This window comes from Nannospalax galili, unplaced genomic scaffold, assembly GCF_000622305.1.
Source record: "Nannospalax galili isolate Female #2095 unplaced genomic scaffold, S.galili_v1.0 scaffold1256, whole genome shotgun sequence".
NCBI lineage: Eukaryota > Metazoa > Chordata > Mammalia > Rodentia > Spalacidae > Nannospalax > Nannospalax galili.
The window spans coordinates 161,149-182,900 of NW_008337764.1; the positions used below are offsets into that span (position 1 = coordinate 161,149).

General features: G+C 43.7%; 2 protein-coding genes across 7 annotated transcripts in view; both read right to left on the reverse strand.

The window, feature by feature from the left end:
- Window positions 1-10,831, reverse strand: part of Supt16h (SPT16 homolog, facilitates chromatin remodeling subunit) — a 45,495-nt gene extending 34,664 nt beyond the window's left edge. Inside the window, exon 1 of the mRNA XM_008832698.3 lies at window positions 10,084-10,831. Coding sequence (XP_008830920.1) covers window positions 10,084-10,149 — 66 coding nt within the window. The 5' untranslated portion in view covers window positions 10,150-10,831. The remainder of the gene's footprint in view (window positions 1-10,083) is intronic.
- Window positions 10,832-11,146: 315 nt separating this feature from the next.
- Chd8 (chromodomain helicase DNA binding protein 8) overlaps window positions 11,147-21,752 on the reverse strand; it is a 63,305-nt gene continuing 52,699 nt past the window's right edge. For all 6 annotated transcript variants that reach the window (XM_017798057.2, XM_029563369.1, XM_017798058.2 and 3 more), the window contains 11 exons: window positions 21,532-21,607; window positions 20,905-20,959; window positions 20,525-20,732; window positions 19,150-19,358; window positions 18,346-19,062; window positions 17,993-18,144; window positions 17,411-17,713; window positions 15,625-15,738; window positions 15,118-15,297; window positions 14,616-14,732; window positions 11,147-12,129 (listed from right to left, as the gene is read on the reverse strand). In XM_017798057.2, the coding sequence (XP_017653546.1) occupies window positions 11,566-12,129; window positions 14,616-14,732; window positions 15,118-15,297; window positions 15,625-15,738; window positions 17,411-17,713; window positions 17,993-18,144; window positions 18,346-19,062; window positions 19,150-19,358; window positions 20,525-20,732; window positions 20,905-20,959; window positions 21,532-21,607 (2,695 nt within the window). In that variant the 3' untranslated portion in view covers window positions 11,147-11,565. The remainder of the gene's footprint in view (window positions 12,130-14,615; window positions 14,733-15,117; window positions 15,298-15,624; window positions 15,739-17,410; window positions 17,714-17,992; window positions 18,145-18,345; window positions 19,063-19,149; window positions 19,359-20,524; window positions 20,733-20,904; window positions 20,960-21,531; window positions 21,608-21,752) is intronic.

Sequence of the window (21,752 nt, forward strand, 5' to 3'; positions counted from 1 at the left end):
CACACGGTTTTTCTTATGCAGCCATCCCTTGATGGACAAGCAGGCTGACTCCATGGGAGTGCAGGTATTTCTTTGATAAGACAATTTAATTTCCCTTAGCTATATATACACGGAGGAGGGTTAGCTGGATCATTTGGTAGATTTATTTTTAATCTTAAAAATTTTTTTGATTTAATTTTATATATATGGCTGAGTGCTTGCATTTAAGTGCAACACGTGCATGCAATGCCCACGATGGCCAGAAGAGGGCACTGGGTGCCCTGGAACTGAACCAGGAGCCTCTGCAACAGCAGCCAGTGTGTCTTAATGAGGAAACCATCTCTCCCACCCCGTATCTTTATTCTTCTGAGGAGCTTCAACACCATTCCTCACAATGGCTGCATTAATTTACATTCCCACCAGTGGTATGAAATGTCCTTTCTCTCCCTCCTGTTGCTGGCATTTGTTATTTATTTATTTTTTTGACATTAGCCATTCTAACTGGGATAGGTTGTATCTCACTAGTTTTGATTTGCATTTCCCCAATTAATAAAGTTTTAAAGATGTGCTAAAAGTAAAATCTAATCGAAATACACATATTAAGTTTAAGATAAAATGTTTTGGGTTGGTGTAAAGAGCTTAGCACACAAACATGAGGATCTGAGTTTGATTCCTGCATCTACATAAAAAGATGGGCATGGCGGCACATGTTTGCAATCCTGGCACTGAGAAGGCAGAGACAGGTGGATCCCTGGGACCTAGCCTAATCTGTTCCAGGATAAAATACAGTTTCGAAAAGCAAATGAGGGACACTTGGGGAATATGGGAGAGGACCGCTGGACCCCACAGTCACAGCCACCTACACAGGAGATTCTGACAGGAACACAAAGGCATGCACACAACATGTAAAATACACAGCTTCACTAAGACAAAACTTAGAGAACAGTAGGCAAAGTTATTCTTTTGTTACCATCTCTATCTTTTTAGCTAGCAAATTAAGCAGTGTATTTTAGTATCTTAGAAAAGTTAGTAGATAGTATCTTAGTAGAGTTCTAAAGATAAAACTGGGCTCCTTTGGAATTTTTAACTAGAAAGAGGCCTGGAGTCTTTAAAATCAGGTAGGATGTTAGTATCGGCAATTTCTTTCCAGACAAGGCTTCAATATATAACTCAGATTGGCCTTGAACTCAAGATCCTCCTGCTTCAGCTGCCTGAATGAATGCTGGTATTACTGGCACACATCACCATACCTGGTAATATTGGCAATTTCTTAAATTTCTAGAAATTTCTTATAGCAACAGAAAGCAATAGGCACTAATTTGTTGGTTAGTGTTTTAGAGACAGTATGCATACAGTGATCACTCCTAAGACCAGACTACTATTGGGTTTTAAATCCTGACTCCATTTTTGTGACCTAACATTTTTACACGGTATAATGTTGTCTTGAGAATAATGAGTTAAACATGCTTATAACAGTGTTTAGCTCACAGGAATCACTATATAAAGTATTTACACATTAAAGACTAAAATGACTCTTAACTAGAACCCTTACTGCAAATTATACCACTATTGTCAATGATTTCAAGATCAGCCACCTATATGTAATCAGTACAAAATAAACACAATATAACTGGCCCTCAAAAAGTATACAACCCCAAAGGAAACTTTAGGTGGCACAACTTCAAATACTCAATCACAGAGTAAAAGAGTCATAATTCCTAATTCTCTTTTAATCTTGGTCACATTAAGGATGTGTCTGTCACCAGGCATGGTGGTGCATGCCTTCAGTCCCAGACAGGGGGCTCTCTGTGAGTTCCAGGCCAGTTGGGGCTATAGGGAGATCTAGACTCAAAAAAAAAGAAAAAAGAAAAAAGAAAAAAAAAAAAAAAAAAAAAAAAAAAAAAAAAAGCATCTGCCCTAATATGGGCTACAATTTGTTAACAGAGTTGTACTTATATTTTATAAGCTTTAATTTTTGACAAGTGATATAATTTTGCATTTACAGTTATATACAGTATCATTTAAAAAAATAAAGAGGGGCTGGAGAGATGGTTCAGGGATTAGGATCACTGGCTGCTCTTCCGGAGGACCTGGGTTCAATTCCCAGTACACATAAATGCTTATAAACACCTCTAACTCTTGTTCCAGGGGATCCAATGCTCTCTTCTGGTCTCTGTGGACACTGCTCAGATGGTCCACTTACATATATGCAGGCAATCACACATACACATAAAACAAAAACAAAAAATAAATAAAAAATGTAATTTAGGGGGCTGGAAAGATGGCTCAGTGGTTAATTAAGTACACTGGCTGTTCTTGCAAAAGACCCAGGTTCAAATCCCAGCACCCACATGGCAGCTAAAAACTCTCTGTAACTCCAGGTCCAGGGGATCCAACAGCCTCTTCTGTCCTCTGCAGGGCATTGCATGACACGGGTGCACTTACTTACATGCAGGCAATACACACATACACATAAAATAAAAATAATAAATAAATACTTAAAAAAGTGTATTTAAAGAGTTCAACAGTTCTTCAGAAGATGAGAAGAAAATAGGAATAAAGGAACAAGCAGTGCTTAGCTAAATCTACACTAGGCGATCAACAAGTACTCTCCCTAGCAAGATGTTGACTGGAAGCCTCACAGAATTCCAGGAGACACTAAGTACCAGGAAGAAGAGGAATGGAGTCTGTAGGCATGTGGGGAAGACAGGGCTGAAAAGAAGGTCAGATGCATCTCTAGTTCTCAGAAGCCCTCATCTAATTAATCCCTTTCCAAAAGTTAATTTCCTCTAGAAACCACCTGTTGAAGCATTAAATGGCTTGGAAATGCTCAACTCAGACACTAGACCCAGTAGAAGGAATGTGTTAAATATAAATATTAGGGAGTTAAAGAGTTACTTGGAAATTCTACATTCTGGCCAACAATACTTTTAAAATACATGAAAAGATGAACCACAGGCAAGAAACACTCAGCTTCAGCTGGGCATGGTGGCTCATGCCTTTAATCCTAGCACTCAAGAGACAGTCTCAAAAAGACCAAAAGAAAAAAAAAGGAAAAGACTGTCCTCAAGAAAACTAATGACAAGAAAAAAAAATGTTCTGCTTTGAACATTCTGACTGAATCCAGAAAAACTTCAATACTGACACCTGGTGGTTCTCTAATGGAAAAAACTCAGCCCATGTACTACAATAGGTTCAGTCCTTAATGCCCAATTTTTAATGTGGAAAGGCAACCACATTCTTTACTTTTCTCTTTGAGACAGGGTCTTACCATATAGCTCATTATCTTTCAGTTTTAGCTGCTTAAGTGCTAGGTTTACAGGTACTCACAACCATGCCTAGCTCTCACTTTCTTAAATCTCCAAACCTTGAAAGATACCAAAGACGTAGCAAACAAGAGAATTTAATGAAAGCTTCCCAAATGAGCAATAAATAAGCACTGGGTGAACCACTATTGCATGAGCATCACAGTAGGTTTGTACAAACCTAGGCGGTACATAGATGAGACAAGTCAAACACTGAACACAGACTTGACAGAATTTAGAAGTGTTAAATGAGATGAATGAGGTTGCTGCTATGGTAGCACAGCATACTGTTTTACAGTGCCCCCCTCCCCCATGTAGATCAGGGTGGCCTCAAAATTCCTATGCAGTCAAGGATGACCTTGAATTCCTGATCCTCCTGGTTCCATTTCCCAAGTGTTGGGACCATAGGTGTGTGCCACCATGCTTGGTTTATGGGCCACTTTCCTTGTGAGACGTGGTGGTGCACGCCTTTAATCCCAGCACTCGGGAGGGAGAGGCAGGCAGATCTCTGTGAGTTCAAGGCCAGCCTGGTCTACATAGTGAGTTCTAGGACAGCTGGGACTACAGGGAGACCTTGTCTCAAAAAGACCAAAACAAAAAGAAGTACACTAAAATAATGATAAAAATACAGCACAATAGGGCCAACGAGGTGGCTCAGTAGGTAAAAGTACTGGCCACCATGCCTGAGGACCTGAGTTTGACCCTTGGTCTCAATGGTGGAAGGAGAGAACCAACTCCTGCAAGCTGTCTTCTGACTTCCACTTCCACACACAAGCAATAAATAAAATGCAATAAAAAATAAGATGCAATAAAAATATTGCATAGTATATACACACAACCTAGTAACAATCACTAATTATCAAGTATTTTATACTACCCATGATTATATATACTATAGTTTTATAGGACTGGCAGCACTGATGGCTTATTTTTTTAACCAGCACCACCACAAAAATGTAAGCAATGTGTGACAACCACAACAAAGATGACAATGTCACTAAGTAGTAGAAATTTCAGCTCCATTATAATCTGGGATCATCATTACATATGTAATGAAACACAATGTTATGAAATGCTGTTAGGAGGGTTCACAACTGTATAGTTTAACCATGACACTAAGGGAAAGAAGTATTAGAAATAAAAGTAGCACAACTAAAACAATTCAGGTCGGGTGTAATGATGCATACCTTTAATCCCAGCACTCAGGAGGTAGAGGCAGAGGCAGGCAGATCACGATGAGATCGAGAAGCCTGGTCTACATAGTAAGTTCCAGGCTGGCTAGGGCTACAGGAAGACCATCTCAAACAAAAAAAAACCAAACCAACAAAATACCAACAACTGATTTTACTAAAACCCTGGAGGGGGGGTGCGGGCGGGGAGAACACGGGATGGGACAGACAGACAACCCTAAGAATGAATATGCAGTAAAGCAATTTTAATAAAATGCTAACGATATCATCCAGGTGGTGAGTATATGGGGGGGCTTACATTAAAATTAACTTTTCTGTTGGAAAAGCCCTAACAGTATATTCAGAAAAAAAATTAAGCATTATCAGGAAGCAGAGAATGTGTGAAACATAAAGTTAAATCCTTAATTTTCTTAACATTTAATGATATCCATAATTCACAAATCAAAGCAATATTGGGGCTGGAGAGTGGCTCAGTGGTTAACAGCACTGGCTGTTCTTACAGAGGACCCAGGTTCAATTCCCAGAACCACATGGTGGCTAACAACTGTCCTTAACTCCAGTTCCAGGGATCCAATGCCCTCTTCTGACTTCCACAGGGATTGTATGACATGGGTGCACTTACATACATGCAGGCAAAAACACCCATACACATAAAATAAAAATAAAAAGTTAAAAACAAAACAAAACAAAAGCAATATCTAGGTACTATTTAAAATATGAAAGAAAGGTGGCACCTCTGGGGCAGGTGACTGTTTTTTTAAAATTTATTTATTTCTATGTGTATTAGTGTATTGTGTGCATGTATGAAAGTGCACCTGTGTCATGCAATGTCCACAGAAGTCACAAGAGGGTGTTGGATCCCCTGGAATTACAAATGGTTGTTAGCTGCCAGGTGGGTGCTGGAAATTGAACCAGGTCGTCTGCAAGAGCAGCCAGTGTTCTTAACCACTGGGCCATCTCTCGAGCCCCAACTATTTGTTTTAAAGCTTTCATTAGAATTATGACTTCAAAAATTATTATTAATGTGTGTGCATGCATGCATACATGGGAATATGAGAATATCACAGTACTAATGTGGAAGTCAGGTACAACCTTAGGTATCTTCTTCACCTTCCTCTTTATTTAGGACATGGTTTCTCGGTCACTGCTGTGTATGCCAAACTATTTGGCCCCTGAGTTTGGGGCAATTCTCCTGCCTTGGCTTCCCTTCCCACAGCTGGGATAAAAGATGCTGGTCTATCACCTCCAGCTTTTACATGGGTTTTAGGAATTTGAACTCAGACTTGTCTGGCAAGCCCTTTAACCAATGCAGAACCTCCTCAGCCCTTAAAAAAAAAACAAAAAACTTTTAAAATGAGCTACATAAGCCAGATATGATGGCACACGCCTTTAATTCCAGTACTCAGGAGGCAGAGGCAGGTGGATCTCTGTGAGTTTGAAGCCAGCTAGGGCTGCAGGGAGACCCTGTCTCAAAAAGACCAAAAAAAAAAAAAAAAAAAACCCTCAAAAAGAGCTACATAAATACTAGGTGTGGTAAGGAACCGATAGTAAGTGAAGTTGGTAAGTGAAGGATAATGCTGGACTTGTATAGTTGAGAACCACCACCTTACTTTGCACCAGTGCAGTTCTGCCTGAGAAAAGGAAACATTTTAAATATGGTTATACATAGGGTACCTATAAAATTTATCATCCAAACAGTCAACCCTGGGAAAGGGGTATACCAATAATAATCACACAGGAACAATAGGTCAACAGTTTCAGGAAAGGCAGGACTTAGGTCACTACAATTCAAACCTAGATAGAAATCTCTTTAAGCCAACAAAAAGATGCTAGGAAACTTTAATTCAAAATCAGGTACCACTGTTTATGGAGTAGTCACTCTATACCAGGCATCATAGTTGGCAATAAGGATACAAAAATAAATAGGTGCTACACACTTGTAACCTTAGCAGTCCAGAGGCTGAGGCAGGAGGAACAGAAGTTTGAAGGCATGTCAGCTATAAAGTAAGACTCTTTATCCTAAAAAAAAAAGCCAGGCCTGGTGGCTCACACCTTTAATCCCAGCGATTGGGAGGCAGAGGTAGGCAGATCTCTGTGAGTTCAAGGCCAGCCTGGTCTACATAGTGAGTTCTAGGACAGCTGGGGCTACAGGGAGACCCTGTTTCAAACCACCACCCAAAAAAGGTAACTATAGAAACTGAGTAAACAAGGGACCAGGCAGGTATGTAAATACAATCAAGTAAAATGTATATATGAAAACGCTACCATGAAACCTATCTTTTTTTTTTTTTTTGGTCTTTTTGAGACAGGGTCTCCCTTGTAGCCCCAGCTGTCCTGGAACTCACTATGTAGACCAGGCCGGCCTTGAACTCACAGAGATCTGCCTGCCTCTGCGTCCCGAGTGCTGGGATTAAAGGCGTGTGCCACCATTCGTTTTGTACAATTAATATACACTAACAAAGGGTGGGGGTGGAGCGGAGTAAGTGAGAAAAAAATTTAACCTGCGTATTTACTTCCATCTAGCTCTCTTCTTTATTCAAAGACAACATTATTTCACGGTTTCTCTCCCATACTCTAGGATAAAGAAGCAGTAAAAACTGGACATGGAGCTGGGTGGGACAGTACAGACCTATAGTGTCAGCTAATGAAGAGACTGAGGCAGGAGTTGAAAGCCAGCCTGGGCACCAGAGACCCTGGCCAAAGCCAAATCCAAAAACAACAAAACCGAAATAAGTCAAAGTAATTCACTGCCTTACTGGAGGTAAGACAGGAATTCTCTACATTAAAAAAAAATTGGGGCTGGAGAGATGGCTCAGCAGTTAAGAGCACTGGCTGCTCTGGCAGAGGAACAGGGTTTGGTTCTGAGCACCCGCATGGCGGTTCACAACTCCAGTTCCAGAGGATCCAACGCCCTCTTCTGACCTCTGTGAGCACTGCACAACACAGGTGTACTTTACATGCAGGCAATACATTCATACACATAAAATAAAAATAATTAAAAAATATTTTTTTAAAAGCAAAACTTTGGAATCACAGAAAACTGCTGTTAGTCTTGAACAATTCAGAACAAAAAACCCAGCCACACTGAAAATCACCACCCTTTACCCCTCAAAACAACCAGAAATCCATGATGGGTAAACTTTTGTTTTCCCAGTGATCAGTATGTCAATTAGTAGTTAAAAATAACAATTATGAATGGACTGGACATCTGACTAGGTATCTGTGAGTAGAAGACAGCAAAGACCAAACCTGTAGCTTTCATGATCCACTACTACCACCTAGGATTTCGTAACGCTAAAGACAGGTACTGCAAACCTGTTTTAGTCTTAGATGCTTTAACTTGAAAAAACAAAAGGTAGGACTGGCCTAAGCTTAAATGTCTTGAGAATTATAAAAGCTCAGTAGGTTAAGATGCTTGCTGTTCATACCTGGGGACTTGAGTTTGATCCCCAGAACTCAGTAAGAGTGAATATGAACAATTCCACGACTCCACAAAGTTATCCTCTGACCTCCACATAAGTGCTGTGGCACATACACTCACAATTTTTAAATTATAAGAGTAAATTCTTTTATAAAAATAATTTATATTTATCATTATTATTTAATTTTATTTGTATGAGTGTATTACCCGCATATAGGTAAGTGCACCTATGTTGTGCAATGCCTGCGGGGGACAGAAGAGGCTGTTGGATCCCCTGGAACTGGAGTTACAGACAGTTGTTAGCTGTCATGTGTGTGCTGGGATTCAAACATGGGTGTTCTGCAGGAACACCCAGTGTTCCTAACCACTGAGCCATCTCTTCAGCTCCCAAGAGAGTAAATTCTTTTTTAAAAAAAAAAAGAAAAGTAAATTTTAGGCATTATGAAAAACTGTTTTATCTGCCCCCCCCCAAAACCTTGTGGCTTTTAGGATCCATACAAGGGACTGACACACTAGTAAACAGTCTCTGCCATTAACCGTATCCCTAGTCTCTAAGTGTGATTTGGGCTGAATCTATTTTCTGATCTCCAAAAGCACACAGGAGTCAACCTTCCATATCCATGATTCAACTTACTGCAGACTGAAAATATGATAGCGAAAAAAGATCACACCTACTCTGGACATGAAAAAACTAACATCATTCATTCTCTAAACAATAACTATACACACATCATTTACATCATAGTTAGTATTCTACTGGTGATTTAAAATACAGTTCGCACAAAAGTTCTGAGCAAATATCCCATCATTTAAAGGCTTGTCCAACTGGGGATTTGGTATGCTTGAGGGGGGAGGGCTTCCTGGAGCCACCCCCTAAGATAGCAGTACAAAAGGATGACTATTTCAGATAAAAGATTTAATGCTTTAGACATGTCTCCTCAAAGTGTATAATGTTGATTGGTTTTAGGACTTAAATTATGAAAATTAAGAAATGTTATTTGCACGAACCCGATGAACTTTAGACTAGAAAAAACACCAAAGTGTATAATATAATTCCAGGATCGAAGGCTCAAGTGGGGGCTTCTGATTGGAAGTGTACCCCAGAAACCACGAGGCAATAAAAGCCTCATAGTCAGATACTCCCCAGGTTTTTTTTAATCAAATATAAATGTTGACAGTGAGACTGTACTTTACCTAGAATAAATTAACCAATGAAAAAAATTTTTTTAAATTTATGGTCAGCATTCATCTGCCATACAGTTTGGTTTTTAATAAAATGCAGGAGACTCTATTTTACTTTCAAGTATCTAATACATTTTGCCTAAAAGATGCACAAGCATATTTCATATGAACGGCAAATAACCAACTTTTATTGCTTTCAGTAGATCAATTTTCATCGACTGCTGGACGGATTGACCAGCCTCACTATGAAGTCCAGGATGGTCTGAAACTGGTGATTTTCCTCATGCTGTGGTTACAGGCATGAGCTCGGACTGTAGAGATCAAGTTGTAAGATAATATACAGAGCTGCTATTTGGTCGGGACTGACCTACGTTAGACATTTCCGACAGCATCAGAGAAGACCATCAAATCTGTTCAAATAATAAACTACTACTACAAAAAAAAGTCTTTAATCATGCGCGATTATAAAGCGGCTAAGCGCCCAATCTGGGAGAGTTGCAACTTCTGAGCTCTTTCCCGAACACGTGCCCGGGTTATTCTAGCTACAAGGAAACTGGGTCTGGGACATCCCAGCAGCCGACGGTTGCCGGAGCCTGCGGCGTAGGTCTGGCACCCACCCGGGGCCTAGAGCAAGGAGCAGCGCTGAGCGGGAGCGTTCTCACCCCCCGGGCCCGCACAGCATCGCCGCGGAGACTCGCGCACAGCCCCGGCCCCTCCTTCCCGCAGGGCAGGGATGTTGGGGGAGCCGGGGCGGCATCGTGGGGCTGCGCGGGGCCGGAGTGCGTGCGTGGGAACACCGCCGGACGCAGCAAGGCGGGAGTCGGCGCGCGGGACGCTCTCAGGGCGGGAAGGCGCCAGGCTGCAGGGCGCGCGGGGCGGGGAGTGCGCGGGTGGGCGCAGCGCGGGTAGCACGGCGGGGCCGGGCCGGAGCGCCCGCGAGGGACTAGGGCGCCGCGGGCGGGCTATTATGGGATGGTGGGTTCCCGGGGTGCCGCGCGGCTCTTACCCGCCAGTTGCTGTACAGCCGTTTAACTCGCCGGTAGTACGCGTCTTTGTCCAGAGTCACAGCCATTGCCCGGACGCCGCTTCCCCTCGGGCTCTGAGAATCACGCGAGGTCCCAGCACCGCCACCCGCGTTCGGCCCGGAATCCCGCACTCTCCGTGACCCGGAAGTACCGACCACACAGGGCTCTTTCCGCTTCCGGGTCCCAACAGCGCCTAGGACTTTTTTAAAAAGCCTCTTTCGGAAGGATGGAAGGCGAGCATAGGAAGAGACAAAAGTGAGGCGCAGGCCGGACGTACTGAGCGGAGTCGGGTTTTGTGGGTTTCTGCCGCCGCCTGGCGAGGGCCGCCGTCACGTGACCCCGCCCCGCCCTCGGGGCACCGAGCAGCAAAGGTGGGGGGCCGCGTCGCGCCTGCCTCGTGCGCGGCCGAGCCCCGGAACGGAGGGGGCAGAAAGAGCGAGTGGGGCGAAGACCCGGCGGCGGAAGCACTCTCCGCTGCCCCGGGCCGGCGTGTCCACGCCTGTGGTTGTACAGCTCGGTGCTGGGTCTGGAGCTCTGCGCGCTCACTACTGGCACCTTAAGTGGAGGACTTAGCTTTGGAGGGAAAACCAACCTGCAGACGACGGGATGGTAGGACGGTGGAAGGAAACAAATGGCTGAGGGGGCCCCCCAAACCCTTGGTTCTTGCCAGCCCCGCGGGGGCCCAAGTTAGGACAGCACCCTTTCGACCAGCCAATGCCTTTGCTAAATTGCATGAAAGCAACACCCTTCTGTGGCTTCCCGTAAGCATGGTTATTTCAGTTAATTCAAACAAAATGCACGTGGTTCTTGAAATTCGTCCTCGCCTAGAACTTGAAGTTCAACCCAAAACATTTTGCTTATTTACTTTAGGTCATTCTCTTGGCCTTAGCAAATGGGATCGTCCACATTTATATATCACCTCACATGCATATACATGACTTCTATTTGTGATAACAGTATTGAACTAGAAGAATGGTGTTGAAATTACTCACCATGCTCACAATTGGCACTTAAATCGTGTTTGAGCAAGTATAGAACAAGGGAAGAGTGGAAAAGGATTAACTTAAATTTATTAATGCCAAGGGGAAGGTAACAGTTCCTGACCCTCCAGCTGTATATCCACAGTTTGGCCAGGAACAGGCTCTGCCAGAGGCTAGGGCCAGTGCTACATAGTCTGTGGTTAATGGAGGTGTCTCAGGGAGGGGTGAGCACACCAGCTGCTCTAGGCTCCTTTCCTTCCCCAGAAATGAGGAAGTGGTCATTTATTATTTTTAGGAGTTCCCCTCCCCACCCAAACCTCTCAAAATTCAGGGGCAATCAGGTACAAGTTCGTTCTTTTCCTTTTCACCCCCTGGAGTCCTGGGTTTCCCCATATTGTTCCCTGCCCCCCCACAATTCCACAGTCCAAGGGCCAGAGTAAGAATCCAGCAGCCCACCCCAGCAATGGGGACTGTGCTGGGGCTTCAGTCATCAGCATCTTCGCTGGAGTCTGAGTTGGCTGGCATCATAGGATCATCGATGAGTGAGAAGTCCCTTTCTGAGCTATCATAGCCCTGAGATAAATCCTCATCATCTTCATCCTCATCCTCATCGTCCTCCTCAGGTTGCAGTGTTGGTAACCGCAAGGCAGTACCAGAAGTGGTAGTCGCTGGTGAAGAAGGGTAGCCAGTGGCTCTCAAGCCTGGATGGTGATGGTGGTGATGGTGGGGGTGGGGGTGGTGGTGGTGATGATGAAGCATGGTGCTGGAGTCTACATGAGGGGATGATGCTGCACCACCCATCACAAACGGCATAAAAGGCAAAGATGCAGAAGTGGCACTGGTGTGACCCAGAGATGACACTGACTGTAGGTTACTACTGCTGTGTTGGAAGGTGTTATGCAGAGATAGAGATCCAGTGCCTCCACCCTGCATCAGGGCCATCATCTTAGAAAGGTCTGGCCGCGTCCTACGGGCACGCTTCTTGCTGCTCTCTGGTGCGATTGGCCCAGGCAAAACCCGGTTGAATGCAGTTTCAGCATAGTGACCCTGGGAGGGAGAGACAAAGACAATGAAAAGGAAGGGGGGGGGGGGGGTGGCGGCGCCATGATGGAGAAACCAGTAGTGTCCTAGCTTAGAGATGCGTTTTAGTGGATCTAAGAGGCAAAACAAGTGTAGTCACATTAGGCTTGACTGGTGGCAATGGGAGTGAGGGAATGCTACACTTGATACCAAGCTAAGATCACTGATTTGGTACTGACAGCCACATGAACCAAGAGGTTTTGTTTCTTTGACATGCTATCATAACTACTGCAGTGACCATCTCACACCTTTCTTAGCAAGAGATCTGAGTAAGACAGTGAATGCATCAGTACATGTACAAGAAAAAATGCACTTGTTCACATGATCTTACCTTGTGAAGTGCAGGACAACTACACAGACAGTTACAGCTAACCTCTATTAGCACTGAAGGGCAGGGTCAGATTAAGACATCTAGATGTCTGTAACGCCAGGAAGTTTATGGATAACTTACCAATTTAATAAAATGATTTTTCTAAAATGATAAAAAAAAAATCTGCCAGGTATGGTGGCTAATACCTCAGCCTTTGAGAGGGTGAGGCAGGAGAACTGCCCAGAGTTCAAGGCCAGCTTGGGATACAGTTACTTCCAAGCTAGCCTGGACTACCAAGACCCTGACTAAAAACAAAAACAAAAACAAAAACAAAAAACCCAAAACAAAAAAACAACCTCTACAACAAAACAAGCATTATAAATCTTTACATATCTGCTGAATTAAAAAAAATGTTTTTTTCCCTAGATGGTCTCAGTTCTAAGATCAGTAAGGCTGGAAGTTGTGACCTGCTTTGCTGTCAACCTAAGCACGATAGTGGGTGAACTGGCATTAAGCTCATACTTATGTCTCTGGACATTTCCAAGACTTAAAATCTAAGCCAAGGGACTGGAGAGATGGCTGAGTGGTTAAGAGCACTGGCTTAATTCCTAGCACCCACATGGCAGCTTATCTGATGCCCTCTTCTGACCACTGAGGGCACTGCATAACACAGGTACACTTACAAACATGCAGGCATTACACTCATACAAATAAAACAAATATTAAAAAACAAAAATATCTAAGCCTAACAGCTAACATGGAAAAATACATTTTTGACATGGAAAAAAATTTAATACTTATTGTGTAGACTTCAAAATCTAAGTACAATACCTAACTCCTGTGGGCTTCAGTAATAATGTAGAGCTAGAATTACTATCAATTTTACACTAAGAATTAAGAACATTGTTCCTGGCAAGGAGGCATATGCCTGTAGTCCCAGCGATTGAGGACAGAGAGGAACGAAGATTACTGGAGCCCAGGAGTTTGGAAATAGACCAGACAGCACAGCAAGATTGATCATTCATTCATTTTGGTGTTTCTGAGACTGGGTCTCCCTGTAACCCCAGCTAGTCTGGAACTCCCTGTGTAGACCAGGCTGGCCTTGAATTCAGAGATCTGCCTGCCTCTACCTCCTGAGCGCTGGGATTAAAGGTCTGAGCCACTAAACCCAGCCCAGTTTCCCATCTTTAAAAATTTTTTAAAAAGGGGGCTGGGGAGATGGCTCAGTGGTTATGAACACTTGCTGTTCTTCTAGAGGACCCAGGTTTGATTCCCAGCACCCATATGGTGGCCTACAACTGTCCATAACTCCAGTTCCAGGGGCTCTGACACCCTCTTCTTGCCTCTGTGGGGCATTGCACACATGTAGTACACTTACATACATGCAGCCAAAACACTCATACACATTAAGGTCGACAGGCTTGTATAACAAGCACTTTTACCTGCTTAGTCAAATAGCTATAAGCTTGGTATGAAATAACCTAGTAATGAAAACTGTCATGAATTTGTAAAACATGGTTTCCTGTGCTTTTTCCATTCCTGACATTTATTAATGATTTTCAATCTAATAGGAAACTTCATGAATGTTTTCTTTAGGAGCCTTACTTATTCCTGATCACTCCTAAAATATATGGAATTGTAAAGCTTTTAAGAGATTATCTAACTGATGATATATATAGCTCAGTGATAGAGCATGAGGTTCTGGGTTTAATCTCTAGCAAAAGGGGAAAAAGTATTTTACACTTAAGAAATTTATTATTTTTAAATTTTGTGTGTATGAATGTATTGCCTGTGTGTATGTAAGTGCATCTGTGTTGTGCAGTGCCTTCGGAGGTTAGAAGAAGAGGGTGTTGGATCCCCTCGAACTGGAGATATGGACAGTTGCTAGCCGCCATGTGGGTGCTAAAAATTGAACCTGGGTCCTCTGCAAGAGTAGCCAGTGCTCTTAAACTACTGAGCAATCTCTCCAGTCCCTAATTCTTCTACTTTCATATGCTTAAAGTACTGCAGTTGAGAACACCAGTAAAAGTACTTGGTAAATTAAAGGCAGTTTTACTGGGAAAAGCGTCAAAGTCTCAATCATCAGGAAACTTCATAGACTACGGAGGACAGTGTGAGATTAGTGACGATGATTTGGGCTCACCTTTTTTCCATTTCTAGAGTTAGCTGTCTGTACTGGTTCCATTCCCAAACAGTTCAATTCTGCCTTATTATTTTTTTTACATCTCTGCCACTTCTGTTTTCTACGTTCTTCCATATACTGCAATAAAAAAGAATCAATTAGCCTAGAGGAATGGAGATCGCCTCTGGACTAATATTAAGGAACTATTGTCTTTTGTTTGACAATAAATGCTTATTGTATAAACAAAGGTAAGTCACAGTGGGAAATTGCCCTTAAGTAGATCTCTCCCCCCAATTGGGTGGTTTATGTAAGTTTAACAGTAAATATTTTCCAACCATTTAGTTTAAGAGGTGCCTTAAAATTGCATTTTGGCTCTCAGAACAATTCAGTAAGAAGCCTGGGTATTTTTATTCCTGTCTTGCAGACAAAGACAGTGATACAATATGGCATGCTTCCTCCCTCTCATACACCTTAAATACCAAGAGAATGGCTTTAAATCTGGCTGGATGGAACTGCCACTCACCGCTAGAAATCGGGGATCAACAGCAAACTCTGGATGACCCTGTAACCACATTTCCAGTTCCGCCCGGCGTGGGGCATCCTCACCCACCAGCAAAGTACCATCCACTTTATTGATGACAGGGATTCGGGTCTCCAGGTCCAGATCAAGGTGATTAGGCTCTTCCGTGCACTCCACTTCCAGCTGCAAACCCAGAATCCACCCCCGTGAGCACATACACTTTTTTGGAGCACAGAGGGAAGGGGAGGACAAGCCAATAGTCATGAGGTAACTCTTTTTTTTTTTTGGAGACAGGGTCTCACTATGTAGCCCTTGCTGGTCTGGAACTCACTGTGTGGACCTGGATGGCCTTGAACTCAACAGAGATCCACCTGCCTCTTATTCCTGTGTTGGGAATAAAGGTATGTGCCACGACACTCAGTTCATGAGATAGAATCCCACTGCCTTTGATTACTCATGATATAAAGACCTTATCTAATCACAAAGTAAAAGAGTTTCTTTACCACTTACCTCTACTAGCTTTTTCCTGTTCCCTTTCTTCTTATGAAACAGAGGGTGCCCATCTCCCATAACACCATTAGCCATTAATCTGTGCTTCTGGAATGTTAACTTCAATCCTTCTTCCTAGGAAGACACCCCGCCCATCAAAGACACTATATGAAACATGTTATCATAATAAAAGTAAACATAAGGGGCTGAGAGATGGCTCGGTGGTAAAGAGCACTGATTGCTCGCTCTTGCAGAGGACACAGGTTTGATTCCCAGTACCCGCATGGTGGCTAACAACCATCTATAACTCCAGATCCAGGAGATCTGAGGTTTTCTGATTTCCACAGGCATTGCACAACGCAGGTACAATGATAGACATGCAGGCAATACACTCATATATGTAAAACAAAAATAATTTAAAAAAGTAAAGGCCTGGCAAGATGGCTCAGTAGCTAAAGTGCTTGCAGAGCAAGCCTAACAAACCGAGTTCAGTCTCTGGAATCATTAAAAAAGGAGAGCTGACTGTACAAACTGTCCTCTGACCACATACCCACCATAGCACACACGCTACCCCCCCGTCACATACATGTACAGTAATACAATTTTTTTTTTTTTGGTCTTTTTGAGACAGAGTCTCCCTGTAGCCACAGGCTAACCTGGATTCACTATGAGACCAGGCTGGCCTTGAACTGAGTGATGGAGCCTGTCTCTGCCTCCTGAGTGCTGGGATTAAAGGCATTCTCCACCATGCCCAGCTACAATTTTTTTTAAAGTAAAGATTAAACTTTGGAGAATGAACTAAGGGCTATTTTGTGGCTCAACAATGGTAAGAAGGCAGGCCATTTGATGGAGAGGAGGAATTACATAAACAGTGAAACTTTTTCCTTAGAAAAATTTCATTTCTTGGCCTAGTAGTCCCCAGGCAGATTTAAGAGACATGGCGCTCATCACAGTACCCAATGCAGGTTTAAGACTCTGAAAGTGGTGTTCAGTATCAACACAGCCACCTATTATGGTAACACCTACTGCTCCACTGTATACTACGAACTGTTTTCCTTTCAGGAAAGTTCATAAGGCTAGGCAACCAGGAAAAATAAAAACTTCTATATATAAGATAAAAGAATGTTTTTTTTTTAAGGTCTCAAAATACTCAGGTGTAATTTGAATAGCTTATAATTTGTTTTCATTTTTTAAAAATTCAGGCTCAGGGAGCTGGAGAGATAGTGGTTAAGAACACTCAATGTTCTTGCAGAAGACCCAGGTTCAAATCCCAGCACCCACATGGCAGCTAACAACTGTCCGTAACTCCATTTCCAGGGGATCCGACAGCGTCTTCTGTTCTCCGAGGGCACTGCACAACACGGGTGCACTTACCTACATGCAGGCAATACACGCATACACCTTGACAAGAAAAAAAAAAAAAAAGGCTCAGGTCTAGAATTTAACCTCCCAAAAGTCTTGTTTCAGATAAGTTTTCTTTTCTTTCCTTTTTCTTTTGCCTTTTTGAGTCAGGGTCTCTCTATGGCCACAGCTGGCCTGGAACTTGCTATGTAGACCAGGCTAGCCTCCAGAGATCCACCTGCCTCTGTCTCCCAAGTGCTGGGATTAAAGGCGTGTGCCACCACAAAAACCATCATTTTAGTTTTCAGGACATCCTTCTTTTACTCCAGTCTTTTCCTAAATGGATTGTTGTGCACTCTCATTTTCAAAGTTAGTTACTAAATGTGTTTAGTGTTCTACTAATGAAACTGGTTAACAAGGACTCCCCTCTTCCTGCCACTTCTCAATGTCGAAACATAGAGCTTACATCTTTGATCTGAACTGTAAATTCCTTCTCGTCCATGCCTCGGCGAAGTCTGGTAAACTGGGCTGCTGCTGCAGTGACTGCAGATGCTTCTTCCTCTGCCATGGAAGCTGCACTGCCACTCCGTGGTGTAGGGACTGGAGAGTCACCATATTCTCTTGGGGTCAAAGAGGGGCTGTCTAATACATGATTGCCTGGCCCCAAAATTCCTCCTGTTACCATTTCCTGGCTCCGGCGGGTAGAGGGCCATTTCCCTGAGAGTACAGCCTGGCAGACGAGGTCAATACGGTTGATCAGAACACGATCCTGAATGGGCAAAAGGAATACGCCACTTTAAGAGTCTGAGTACTAGTTATGCAACCGTCAGCTACACAATAGTGATATTATTGCCATAATGAGTGAAAATGGAAAGGTAGGAAGTAATACTATCCCATCCCATCCTTAAATCAACTATGAAGAGTTTCATTTAAGAAAAGTTGTATTAAACACAGTAAACCCAAAAGCTCTTCAGAACCCTTATTCCCCTGTATATAATGTCATCCCCTATTTCTGAACTCCATAATGTGCAGGTCCTGAGGCTGTTACCTTGGGCCATTCAGAGGCTCTCTGTCTTTCCTGCAGCAGCAGAAGCTCAGGGGTCATTTGTTCTCCATCTTCATTTGGAAATCCATCTTGGGACATAGTGAGGGACAGAAGACTCTCTTCATCATACAGCTTTGGGTGGGACCGGTCAGCAGCTAGAGATCACATAGAATGTATGAGCAAAATGGTAGAATAACGTTAAATGGGAATGTATTGCACAGACTCTAAATGAAGGCCTATAATAGATCTCTTGACATTTTATCAAATGAAAGTTTAAATCTCAAAGAGGATGCACTTAGAGGAGAAATAGCAGAGGGGAACAGGGAAAGGGTCTATAGCTTGTCACAGGCACTCACTTAACTTCTCTTCCTTCTCGTCCTCACTCTCATCAGTGCTGGAGCTGGAGCTGGATGAGGATGAGGAAGAAGAGGATGACGGTGACAGCTTGCTTAAGTCCAGCTCAGAGTCTGAATCATCCTCATCCTCCAGTTTGACTGGTGGAACATTCCGGGGCAGAGGGGTGGTATCAGAGGGAGCTACACGCATTTCATAATCTTGGGGGGTGGGTCGGCTTCTAGCCACCACCTCATGTTCTAGCTTTAAAGTCAGACCCTCCAGACTGGGGACCTGGACAGCTGTCTCCTCAGGTGACTTTTCAACAGGAGCATCTGGCCGCAGGGGCAATGGTGAGGCAGTGCACGAGGTAAACTGCTGGTGTAGCAGTGGAGTAGAGCAGCGGGACAGGGATGTAGCTGGCCCTCCCGCCTGATGATTCTGCATGTAATTCATACGCGCAGCCAGAAAAGAGAAGTCTGGGTCCTGCATGATGTTGCAGTCTGTTTGGCTCACCCCATGGCGGGCTGCCCCTCGTAGAAGCTCCCCATCATGACGAACAGGCTCCCACCATTTGGGCAATTCAAGACCTGGAGGCTGACACAATGCCAGCCGATTTTCTAAAAGGGGGTGGCATAAAACTTGTTCCCGTAAGCGCCGAAGCAATTCAATTCGGTAGAGAGTCCGTGAGGCCCTCTCTTCAGTGATGGGCTCAATGAACAGATTAGGGTCTGGGGGTTCTGCAAGAGACAGTGATGAGAAGAGGAATGAACCAAGGGTTTGTCTGTTACCATCCAGTCCATCCATCCTAGATTCTACAATCTTACCATCACCAGCGGCTGGGGGAAGGCGGCACACTTGTCGGCACATGGCCACAAAGCCATGGAAGTACTTGGTAAGGCTTTCATCTGTTTTTTTGTCCAGTCGAGCAAAATTGCGGAAGCGATCCCAATGAAACTGCATGTTGTCAGGGTCATACTCCACACCAAAAGTAGAGACCACCCGATAGAAATCAGTCTGTTCACGCCTTGTCCATCTACAAAGGAAGGAGGAGTAAGGCAACAGCGATCAGCATACTTCAGGAAAACCGGATACTTCTGAGGATGGTTGAAAAAACAAAAACAGGCCGGGCGTGGTGGCACACGCCTTTAATCCCAGCACTCGGGAGGCAGAGGCAGGCAGATCTCTGTGAGTTCAAGGCCAGCCTGGTCTACAGAGTGAGTTCCAGGACAGCTGGGGCTACAGGGAGACCCTGTCTCAAAAAGACAAAAAAAAAAAACTGAACAGAAAGGCAACAAAGTTGAAAAGAGAAAAAGCGAAATAAAACATAGAATTTCCAAGAGGAAAATGATGCGGGTAATGCACAGCACTCTGTGCTCTTACGTGGCAACTACTGGCTATGTCCTTTTTGTTATACCTCTCTTTCTCTCTCTGACTGAGCTTAAATCTATATTAAAACCTTTTCTTGGGGCTGGAGAGATGGCTCAGTAGTTAAGAGCACTGACTGCTTTTGCAGAGGACCTGGGTTCAATTCCTAGTATTCACACAGTGGCTAACAACTGCCCATTAACTCCAGTTCCAGGGGATCCAACGTTCTCTTCTGACCTCTGTGGGCAATGCACGTAAGGTAAAAAAAAAAAAAGGCCAGCCTGGTCTACATAGTGAGTTCCAGGACAACTGAGGCTACAGGGAGACCCTGTCTCAAAAAGACCAAAAAAAAAAATTTTTTTTAGCAGTGCTAAACCTTCCTTATACATGGAAGGCAAGTGCTCTGCTACTAAGCTGTATCCCCAGCACATACTGAGACTCAAGGCAAGTGCTCTGCTACTAAGCTGTATCCCCAGCACATACTGAGACTCTTAAGGAAAGTGCTCTGCCACTGAGCTGTATCCCCAGCACATACTGAGACTCTTAAGGAAAGTGCTCTGCTACTAAGCTGTATCCCCAGCACATACTGAGACTCAAGGAAAGTGCTCTGCCACTGAGCTGTATCCCCAGCACATACTGAGACTCTTAAGGAAAGTGCTCTGCCACTGAGCTGTATCCCCACACCATTCTTAAGTACTAGAGGTTTAACAACTGAAGGCAGGAAAGATTATCCTTCTGTATGAAATTCCAAACCTTTCCTAAGAGGTCTCCTCAGAACAGGGCCCATACTTGAAGACACTCACAGTTCAGCCTGAATCCCTAGCTAGAGCGTACCGCTGTTGTTTTTCCCGTCGTGCAATTTCTTTGAGCTTGAAGGCTGCTTCACAACGTCGTCGTCGCCGGTCCCCACGTTCTGCAGCCTCTATTTTCATCTGTTCTCTCTTGTAGCTGCGCTGATAGGCTGTTACTAGGCGGCGAAGCCTAGCTGTTAGGGCAGAGCCTGGAGGCCAGAATAGATGCCCTGGCTGTTGAGTCACCTGAGCTGTGGGAAACAAAGCAGGATGAATAGGAAGTATAGAAGGATAGTAGAAATAATACTTATATTTCAGCCCACAGAAAGGCAAAGCTTTTAGGTATCCCAAGATAGGACAGAATTTAGTCAATAATCCCCCAACCCGAACCACACAAAAATATACTGGTTGATTGAGAATTACCTTCATCTCCATCAATGACCGAGATCTCCTCATCCATCATCATCAAGGGATCACCCTAGAGAAGGAGATCCACCCCACAGGATGGAGAGGGGAGTGAGAAGTTGACACTCTGAAATCACTTTCTTGGGTCTGTCCTTCCAGGGCACCAAGGGATAAGAAAAATTTCTAATGAAAGGAACCCTCACAAATATTTAGAAGCAACCAACTAAAAAAATAAGAGTATGAACAATCAGTCCTTATTAATAGTGAGATGATATGGGATTTAGGAACATGCCAGATAAAATTTTTTTTGGTGTTTTTGAGACAGGGTCTCCCTGTAGTCCCAGATGTCCTGGAACTTGCTATGTAGACCAGACTGGCCTTGAACTCACAGAGGTCCACCTGCCTCTGCCTCCAGAGTACTGGAATTAAAAAGGCATGCACCACCACGCCCAGCTAACATACAGCTAGGGCCCTACCTCTTCTACAAAATCATCACTAATGTCCCTAAGGCTAGCATTATAATCCTTATACACACACACACACACACACACACACACACACACACACTACTTCAATGTTCAACAAATGGAAAGAGATAAAAATATTTATTATTAGATAAAAGCTAGACTCAAATGAATTTCTTACCTCATCATCTGGGTCCTTTGGGGGACCCTGGAGTGGTTTATATTCAGGATCTTCACAATCCTTATCAAAGTCAATCCTAAAATTATCCAGAGGTAAAGAAAAAAGAAAGGATAGTAATATATATTCTTTTTCTAAGCAACCTGGCCAAACATACAATTCAGCAAGGACCATTCTTTGATTTCAAGCTTCCAGGAACGGCAGGCCAGGTTCTGAGCTCTGGA